Genomic DNA, 9,911 nt, shown 5'->3' with positions numbered 1-9,911 from the left:
AAGATCACTTGTTCTTCTTCGACGACATGAAAGTGCTTAGTCCTTTTTTCATTTACGAAGAATAAAATACCAAAAAAAAAATATATAAAATAACCAGAAAAAAAATACAAAAAAAAAAATGTCAGATATGAATACTACAGAGATTATGTTACTATCTATCTTATGCATGGAGTAATTCCAATCTCTCTCTCTTTATCTCTTCCTTTCTCGTGAACAACTGGTAACGATTCTTAATCAGTACCTAGCAGATATAATAAAAGTTATTTTCTTTCTTTTTCTCTGTTCGTTTGATATTAAGCAAATCTCTGTGAAAAGATGTCAATCAATCGATCAATTAATTACTTGATTGATGACTAATTATTTAATTAATTAATTACTCGCAGATTCGAATTCGTTTACACATTTAAATTCCAGCTTTTACTTCTCTCCTACGGCAAACAAATAAATAAATTAATAAATTATTACTATTATTATTATTATTATTATTATTATTATTATTATTATTATTATTATTATTATTATTATTATTATTGTTATTATCATTAGTTATAGCGATATGAGTTTAGTTTTATTATTAATTTCATCAAATATTAATGATAAAAGTAAAAAATTAAAAAAGCTTCCCTTGTTGTTGTTAATAATTAATGCCGTAGGCAAGAAAACTAAACAAATTAAATTTATGTGTGTACGTATGTATGTATGCATCATGTATGAATTAATGAATGTATTAAGTGTAAAAATTAATTCGATGCCTTTTTAAAACAAATTTAGTATTTATTCAAGACATCGAATAAATTTTTATACCTAATATGTGTTTTCATAAAAACACAATACAGAAGAAAAAAATTGAATAATGTGAGATCTCTCTTTTTTTTCTCTTTTATATATATATATATATATAAATCACCTATATTATATATATATAAATAAATAAGTGTATCATCGAATAGTCTGTATTAAGATTGTGTAAAAAAAAGATACATAAAGAAAAATCACGAGATATTTGAAAAAAAGTATATTGTAATGAAGCTCTTAAAATATGTTTGAAAGATATATTATTAGTTGGTTTTGTTCGACTTTCGCTGCAGCTTTTTTCTCCTTGCATTCGTTTATGTAAATACTTATTATTACTATTATTATTATTAGATATATTAGCTATAAATCAAGAAGGATGGATGATGAGAGTGTTTTTTCTTTTCCGTAAGATACACACTTTAATATCTTTCTTGCGTTTGTAACTTGTAGGCTACTGCGACAAAAATGCTATTATGTTAATTAAATATTATTAATTTTATTATTATTATTATTATTATTATTATTATTAATTTTATTATTATTATTATTAATTATATACTATTATTGTTTATTTGATTATTAAATATATATAAATAACGATTAATGTAAATAATTTAGAAGGAAGAAAGAAAAAAGAAAAAAAAACAAACAGATTATCTAAATAAAATATTGATAATGGTGCTTTCACATACTACTCATATTTAATGTGTCTTTTTTAAGTTCCGTCGTACCTTTGTACTAAACGAAGACGACGCGATGCCGTCGTTGTTTTATTCATTTCGTTTTTCAAATCAATGAAATATTTTTATAAACCGATTATCGGCAATAACAACAAAAAATAAAAGAAGAAAAAAAAATATATATATATATAATAAATTAACACTGTTATTACAAATAGGATCACAGATACGTGAAAAAGTAGATGATAATTTGTTTGATTCAATGTAAAAGTTATTAATCATTGAATGATTGAATTATTCATTCAATTTCATATTTTTTATATATAAGTATATATTAAAAATCACGTTACTGTGATTATATTACTTTCTGTACACTAAGTATATATATATATTTATATTATATTATATATATATATATATTATAGAATGATGTATGTACATATATCTATCCGTTTTGTGTAGAAAATGTATATACAATGGATATATACGATGACAATATTGAAAATTATTAATTTTCAATCAGATTTTTGCTCTATATCTTTCATCAGATTGTTTCAACACCTTTGCCTAGATCAGACCATCTATCTGGTACTGGTAGAAAATAACGATGCATCGCTGCTATAAATCTAGCTCGGTATTCCTCCGGCGAGATTATGGTTGGTAATTTTCCTTGCCCACCTAATATGCCGGATTTCTTCACCATTGTTTCTAATTTTTTATCCCATGTGAACGTCCTTATATAATCTGATGCAGAATAGCAATAATTAGAAACATTTTTAATAAAAGATGTCAAACTTGTGTGTGTATGTATGTATGTACGTATGTATATATTATGCTTATGCGCAATAAGAAAAATAATACACATACCTATTATACCTAAAACAAGTTCACCTGAACTCGGTTCCAATCCTACTAATAACGAATAATCCATAACAGAATTGTCTGCTAAAAATTTGGTGTCGCTTTCAATCGCTTTATTTAACACAGCCTTGGAATGAGATCTGATATATAAAGGTGAGTCGCAGCTCACTGAAATGTGTAAGATTATAGCATTGAGATATAGAGGTATTATAGCCAGCTTTTACATGACACAGGTGATACCTACTGTTCAATAAATTTTCATCTAACAAAACTAATTCCCCTTCGTGATCTGTATCATCTGGATTTGCCAATCGATTCCTTATAGATCCCTTTAAATCAAACTTATCTGTGATTTCTCGATTATAAAATAAATTCTCCATTACCAGAACACTCGTTCTAATTCCATTGTTAGTCGTATCATTTTTAAAGGATACTCTATAAACACCGACTATCTTTCCTAATAACGTCGGTTGTTTCATTTGCTGACACTTCTCCATATAAGCAAAGTAATTCGGTGCAAATCTTCGAAATATTTGCATCTCTAGTTTGGACATTTCCTTTATGATAAATCGATCGTCTAAAAATAATTAATTGTTGAAACAAAATATATAAAATATATTTGATGGATTTGTGCTCAATATTATGTGTATTGTGAATACCTCTACTTTTACAGAAAGCACTCCCACTTTTTCCACCTCTAGCTGCCCATTGGACAGTCCTACTCAAACTTCTAGTATATCCATCTTCTCCACAAGGTAAAACGTTCTTTCTTAAAGCAGAAAATTGAGCCGGAAAGTATATCCTACAATAAAAATTAGTCGTTGTATCATTGAACTGAACTTCGATGAAATTTTGCTGTTTCACTTGTTTCTTGTCTTCGTCTGTTTCCGTTGAAACATTACAATTTTGTACTATTGATTCCATGCTTGAAACATTTTTATCTGACTCTATTGGACTAGTAGGATTTGGACTGTTTCCTCTTAAGAAAGATAATACCGATGGTCTCTTGAAATCCCCTGATTGTGTTAATTCTGATGTATTTTCCTTGTTCTCAGAAAATTTACGTTTGTTTAATGGACTGGAATTCAATTCTGGACCTTTTGTTGTACGAAGTAATTCTTGCAGAGAATGTTTGTAATCATGAGAATCCAATGCATAGGCTATTATGGAAGATAACTCTGATTCGTAGACAACTACCGGTACAACAGATCTGAAACAAAAAAATAAACGTTAGATGTTTTATTTTTATATTTATATTTGTTTCAATATTTATATAAGAAGAAAATCAATCATAGTTGCGTAATATTTACCCAAGTGGAAGTAAAGTATGTTCCAGTGGTCCTAATGGATTAGCTATTGGTTGAGTTACAGGAACAGAAGGTAATAATTGAGACAAGATCGTCTTCTTCTTTTTCTTTTTATCAGGCATGTCTTCCGATGTCAAAGGTAAGACATCCGAATAAGATCTCTGATGCATTTTGGGTGATCCCTGTACAGTAATGATATCTTCAGGATTATTAATCTCTGGAATTTCGTTATCCGAATTTTCCATGATGTCTATACTCTGCAAATCATTCTGTGCCACTGCAATTGCATCCACTGCATTATAATCAGCCGACATGGGACTCATATCCTCCAATTGTGATTCTGATGCAGTGTCCTCTGTTATATATCCATCAGTATCTATCATACCACTGCTACCAGTTGTCATAGATCGTTCGATGAACTTTTTTGTTCGTTCATCTTTCTTTTTAGTTGAGATCTCTAAAATTCTTGCGTTCCAGGTAGACACAGCTTCGGAAATCAATCTTTTTAATATGACGATACCATCTTCGATTCTATACATAAGAATTTGTACTTGTTTTTCTGAAATCTTCCCTTCAAGTTTTTTATTTTCTAAAGTCGGAGAAGTTAATTTCAATTGTATTTCCTCTATTTTATTTTTGAAATACTGTTGATCTTTCATCATCTGTTGTTTAGCAGCATTTATATTTTCAGCGTCTGTTTGCAACGAATTTAACTTTTCTCTTATACACGTAAAAACGTCATCCCCTTTTAAAGCCATACTTTTCATCTCTTCGATAACATTAGCATGCTGCTTTGGATCATAAATAATGTTTATAACTGGTGGTGGTAAAGATATCTCCCATTGAGAGATCTTAGTGTACTTGAATACGGCCAACATGTTTTTCCTCGTGAAATATTGATAATGATCATGATGAAGAGAATGTTGACAATTGTCAGCACCCCTTCTCATGTACGAACTACCATGAAATTTTAATTCGAGGTATTTAGCAAAAGATAGAGACCAAGTATCATCTGACATTGGTACGACCGGTGAAACACTTTTACATTTTATACATTTGCTCCACATAAGAATTTGATTACTATTTTCTTGACCGAAAGGTTCAGAATTTATTTCCCTTAAGCTAATTCTTACACAGCCACCATCGTGAACAAATCGTCTAACATGCTGAGCAATTTGTGCACGACAAGTTTTCGCACGACATTTGTATTCTGATGTTAGACAATAACGTTCTAGAAAACATCCCAATGCTATATCATTCCGTCCATATAGATCCATGTTAACAGTCCAAGGATATACACAAAAAGATGGAGTATCATTACCGATATGTGACAAGCTACAGAATAATACAGATAAACGTTGATGATTAACAGGATCCAAACAGTCTGGCCAGGTAGATTTTGGTTCAGTAGTCTCTACTTGTACGTTTTGCTGTTGCTTTTCTACCAGAACATTATTCGTTGGATTTAATCGATTTCCACAAGCTCTGAAATGTGCTAAAAGTGCCTGTACTTCTTTGCTCTCAACATCTGTTGTTAATTTTGCTTCTATGAATGGATGTCTAGGTTTAAGTTTTAAATTCAACAAAGGTTTATCAGGTAAATTTTGTTCCAAAGAAACGTTACTAGTTCTTGTTTCCTTCGTTTTATCTAAGAATTGTTCGGAATAAAAAATTTCTCTAGGAAAGAAACTTCTTAAAACACAGTTCCGTCCAGGTTCTGTCTCTAAATAAGGTACTGAAAATTTTAAATAAGGCGAAACACTGAGAACTGTACCTTCTAAAGCTTTCTTAAACTTATTTAACAATGGTAAGTCAGCAACACTCAGGTATTGTCCATTTGGACTAATTTGATGAAAGATATCTTCTTCGTCTTCATTTAAATATTGATGCAGCGGGTCACTTCGATCACTGATAGATTCACCATAAATACGTTTTTCTTCTACACATCTTGATACGTTACTTTGTTCTCCTGATTTTATTTCTTGATTATTTCCAGAATTAAATGAAATAGTTTGTATATCTGTATTACCTTTAACAGTACTCAAAGGAACATTCGAGTTGCTATAACATTGAGTAATGTTTTTAGAAGATTGTTCCAAATCTTTTGAATCATTGGTATTGGATCTGGTCTTTGTTTTAAATAATTTCAAAGTGTCATAAGGATCACAGTCTTCGTTCAGCATAGAAGATATCTGTTTAAGGGCAGCAGAGTTTAATAAATGATCATTTCCACTGGGGTTTTCCATATCTTCATCTTTCATAAACGTGTTGCGATTAATTGGATATGTTTTATCTATACCCCGCTCATTGCTAGAAATATTTCCACTATCATAAATTTGTAATAATTTTATATTCTCTTTGGTATCCATGCCTTCGTTATTTTCAATATTTGGCAAATTTTCAACGTCATCTTTTCCTTTGGTAGTTAATAATTGCTCATTATTTTTGCTATCTGAATTATTTTTCTTAGTTGTTTCATCTAAGAAAGAATTATCTTTTGGAGAAAGTGGTCTTGCAAATTCATCCATGAGAAAAGATTTTTCTAAACGCCAGGAATATGCAGCGAATATCATCGTAGATGTAACATTTTTGACCTTCTTTAATTCTGGTAAAGATCCACCTCGTAGTAAGATAGTAGTTCCCAAATGTGCATTTGCACAACCCTCAAAATACATCAATGTTTTTATCCCATCTATTTAATCCAAAAAAATAAACATTTTAATCGAGTATTTTAACACTTATGACATATTAAATTATATAATATACTCACTTTTATCGTTAGGAAAATTACGTAAATAAAACTTTTTGCATGTACCAAGCATGTAACGAGCACTAATATGAGCATCAACAGTATTTACAATATTTGCACCTGTGCATCTGGCTATCCGTTCCAGTACGCTTAATTTAACATTTAAAATAAGAGTAACGCCACATTCTCTGAATCTATCTTGCGCTAGTCTAGAAACAGATCGATGAACAAGAACTATATCAGGTCCAAGAGCTGTGATTCTAGCTACGGTATGACCCAAATATTCATTCTCCTGTAATTACTTTAGTTATTTTTATATAAATAAATTTGGTCAAAGAGATAATTGTGCATTTACCTGCATCATCACAGGTTCCAAGCTTAATAATTTGCCTTCTACACGTTGATACATTAGTCCACATTGTAATAATAAAATTTTAGGATGAGCAATCATTGCATTCATTCCACGATGAGCTACATTTTTGGTACAAACTACACCTGATACTATTTCACATTCATCTTTATTACCTCCGGTACACTTTTTTATTTGTACATAATGTCGAATGTCTAAATCATCAGCATTGTGATTTAGATCAGGCCTAACGTGATCCACTATTTGATGTGCAATATTTAATATAACTTCAGACCAAATTTGAGATAAACCTTCTTTATTAAGAAGTTGTTTGATCAATGAATCTTCATGTTGCTTGTATGCAGATCTATAATAAATAAAAATGAAGATTTTTTTTAGATGATTCTTCATTTTTCTTTTAGACAATTCTTCTATTTTATATTTTACTTACGTTAAACAGTTATAGGCACTCATTTCTCCAAACGTGGATCGAAGATTAGTTACCTTATGCCAACCACTTTTTTCTTTAATTTCTTGTACTTGAAATGTGTCACTTAAAAGATCATCAGATACTTTAAAATTACATTCATGAGATTTTAGGTTTACTTCTTTCTGTTCTATAACTCCATCGTTACTGTCTATAGAAATTGTTGTTAAATCCTCAGACGTTGGTCTTTTCAATGTGACAGTGGATGCTTCTACATTTAAATCTAAATAAAAACTCGAACTTGAGGATGGCAAGCGACCACTAGGTTGTTGAACTAAATTTGATGGTTTCGACTCGCTTTCAGAATCTAATATACATATATATAAATATATATATATATATATAAGTTTATATAATATAATATAAAATTATTAACACTAAATGTACCGAGTTTTATATATACCTATATCTACCACAGTAGATTGAATGACCCATCTTCAAAAAGCCATATATTTCACAATGTATATATAGCAAAAAATATATACCATAAATGCAATAATAATTCCACCAAATAACACTTTAACTTGTAAAAAATTTTATTGAAAAATTAGTCATTTGACTGGTCATAATACGTTTAGTGTTAATATACAAATAATAAATAATTACCTGTAGTTGAATCATGTTGAGAAATAGTTTTTACCCACGCAGGTTCCTGTGCATCACAAGTGGCTTGATGTTCTGTTAATAAATCTGTACTTTGCATTTGAGATAATTGGACTGGTTTAAATATAGCTGCTGTATCATTGAAAATATTCTCGGAAGTAATAGGTTCTATAAAACCTGCTTCAAGTAATGCTTGACCTATAGCAGTAGCTTGCACCCTATGGAATATATTTTATTAGATATTTTCAAAATATATTATAATTTATTACTATCATACCTATTTGCTGCTTTATTCTGTGCTATCATCCAATTTACTAATTCACTTGCTATGAAACAATTATGATAACTTTTCAAACGAATTCTGTGTGTTTGTAATAAAATTGCTTGACATGATCTGAATAACTCTTCATAAATTACTCTTAGCGATGCTGAATTTTGTAAAGCAAGTGAACATTCTTGTGGAGTTAAATAACTATTCGCTGATCTAAAAACCATGTTTTCAATAAGTAAGTTAAATAAGTAATCGAGTAGAAGAAAGTATAATCGTACTACATGATACTACACAGTTAAAGAGAAAATAATGAACTATACCGTCCAACAGCATATTTTTCTTCCATGTAACCAACGCTTGGTTTTCTACAAATGGAAGTTTCACCTTCTGTACATTCAGATAAGTTTTTCTGTGTTAAAGGTGGAGAATCATTACCATATTTTACTTGAAGATCTTCCTGTAATGCCTTAAGATCTGCAGATAAATCGCTTCTCATGTCGGATGATTGCAAATACGACAAAACCACTTTGCAACAATATGTACATACTCTAAGATCACCTATGAAAAAAAAGATTATTATAATATAACATTTAATTAAAGAACAATATCGAAGTATATTTTCGTACCAGTACATCCCATAATTTTTCCTGGAATTTGATCGGAGCAACATTTTGAACAAAATATTTGACCACAAACACGACAGTGATGTCTTCTACGAAAAGTAGTGAATCTCTCACCGCATTCATAACATTGCTTGCTTACGCTATCTGGCATCCAGTAACTCCTAAGTTCAGAATCTTTATATGATCTCAGATTCTATAATTAATATATATATCAATACATTTTTAATTAAAATTATGTAAGAGTAGGAAAGAAAAAATACATACGCTGCTCTTGGAAGCTACAATATTTCTTATGCGTTTCAAAACGCTTGGTAAGCTACGACCTTCGTGTGTATCTAATGGAAAATTAATTATACTAGAAGTATCTTCTTCCGGTGTCTTTTCTGCACTCTCAGATTGTTTCCAGGAATCGGAATCAGAAGAACTTTGTTCATCATTATTAGAAAAGATGATGGAGCCATCAACATTTTGAGGACCTTCAAAATATAAATTGTATTGAATTAAAGTATAATATATTCATCGCATTTATATAAAAAATATAATAATTTTAAAACAAACTATAGTACAAACAACAAAATAATAATGAACAATTATAACAGTTACTTACTTTTGGTAAAATTGAAGAATTTAGAAAAAAGTGAAGCAACAACAGGTTGACTTTCCTCTGGACTCAACGGTGCAAATTCCGTCAACTTTGACGGTGAATTCATATTCTTGTTCATTGTCTTTTTAGTTTTCTTCTTTTAATTTATGTTATCTATCTATATACATTTTTAAAGAAAACCTTACATAAGACGCTATTTCCTAAAATTTACAGTACTATTGACATTTCTACTGACGTTAGAGTATTAAATAATCTCAGTAAAAGCGTCCTCTGTTTATGGTTCTTTAAATGAAATATTTACGACGTTTATAATCTTAAAATTATTTATAAAATTGGTCACTGTTCCTAACCTAATTATATTATAAGAGCATTTAATAATCACTTTATTATTACACATGTAAATATTTTTGTTGTTGGAAATTGTTAAATAAATAAGATTCGTAGGAATATTGCAATTTTATTTGCATGATGCACAAAATGAGTACATACCCTAATAAAAACGCCTACACTCATTGGTTACACTTTCTACCCTAGAAGAGGATTTGAGAACGTTGATTGGTTAGTTTTTATCGCGAAACATTT

General features: G+C 29.7%; 1 protein-coding gene across 4 annotated transcripts; it reads right to left on the bottom strand.

The window, feature by feature from the left end:
* Nucleotides 1-1,983: 1,983 nt before the first annotated feature.
* Nucleotides 1,984-9,808, bottom strand: LOC122513732 (1-phosphatidylinositol 3-phosphate 5-kinase). Of its 4 annotated transcripts, none has more exons than XM_043630202.1 (14): nucleotides 9,333-9,808; nucleotides 8,990-9,201; nucleotides 8,729-8,918; nucleotides 8,423-8,660; nucleotides 8,109-8,315; nucleotides 7,835-8,049; nucleotides 7,193-7,451; nucleotides 6,748-7,108; nucleotides 6,414-6,684; nucleotides 3,647-6,335; nucleotides 2,996-3,546; nucleotides 2,581-2,913; nucleotides 2,343-2,504; nucleotides 1,984-2,219 (listed from the first exon to the last, which is right to left on the bottom strand). In XM_043630202.1, the coding sequence occupies exons 1-14, from the start codon at nucleotides 9,445-9,447 to the stop codon at nucleotides 2,020-2,022; spliced, it is 6,003 nt and encodes a 2,000-aa protein (XP_043486137.1). In that variant the 5' UTR covers nucleotides 9,448-9,808; the 3' UTR covers nucleotides 1,984-2,019. The 4 variants fall into 4 exon arrangements, with proteins under 4 accessions (XP_043486137.1, XP_043486136.1, XP_043486138.1 ...); XM_043630201.1 differs by having other exon boundaries at nucleotides 7,193-7,535; nucleotides 9,333-9,807; XM_043630203.1 differs by lacking the exon at nucleotides 9,333-9,808 and having other exon boundaries at nucleotides 7,193-7,535; nucleotides 8,729-8,886; nucleotides 8,990-9,081.
* Nucleotides 9,809-9,911: the final 103 nt, after the last annotated feature.

Source organism: Polistes fuscatus, unplaced genomic scaffold (assembly GCF_010416935.1).
Source record: "Polistes fuscatus isolate 324 unplaced genomic scaffold, CU_Pfus_HIC Scaffold13, whole genome shotgun sequence".
NCBI lineage: Eukaryota > Metazoa > Arthropoda > Insecta > Hymenoptera > Vespidae > Polistes > Polistes fuscatus.
This window is presented reverse-complemented; position numbering and strand designations above follow the sequence as displayed.

Coding starts and splice junctions, on each gene's coding strand:
- LOC122513732 (XM_043630201.1), bottom strand. CDS start 9,447: ATGAACAAGAATATGAATTCACCGTCAAAGTTGACGGAATTTGCACCG. Junction 7,536..7,834: donor TCAACATGATTCAACTACAG/GTAATTATTTAT, acceptor TATGTATATTAG/ATTCTGAAAGCGAGTCGAAA. Junction 3,547..3,646: donor CATACTTTACTTCCACTTGG/GTAAATATTACG, acceptor TTTTTGTTTCAG/ATCTGTTGTACCGGTAGTTG.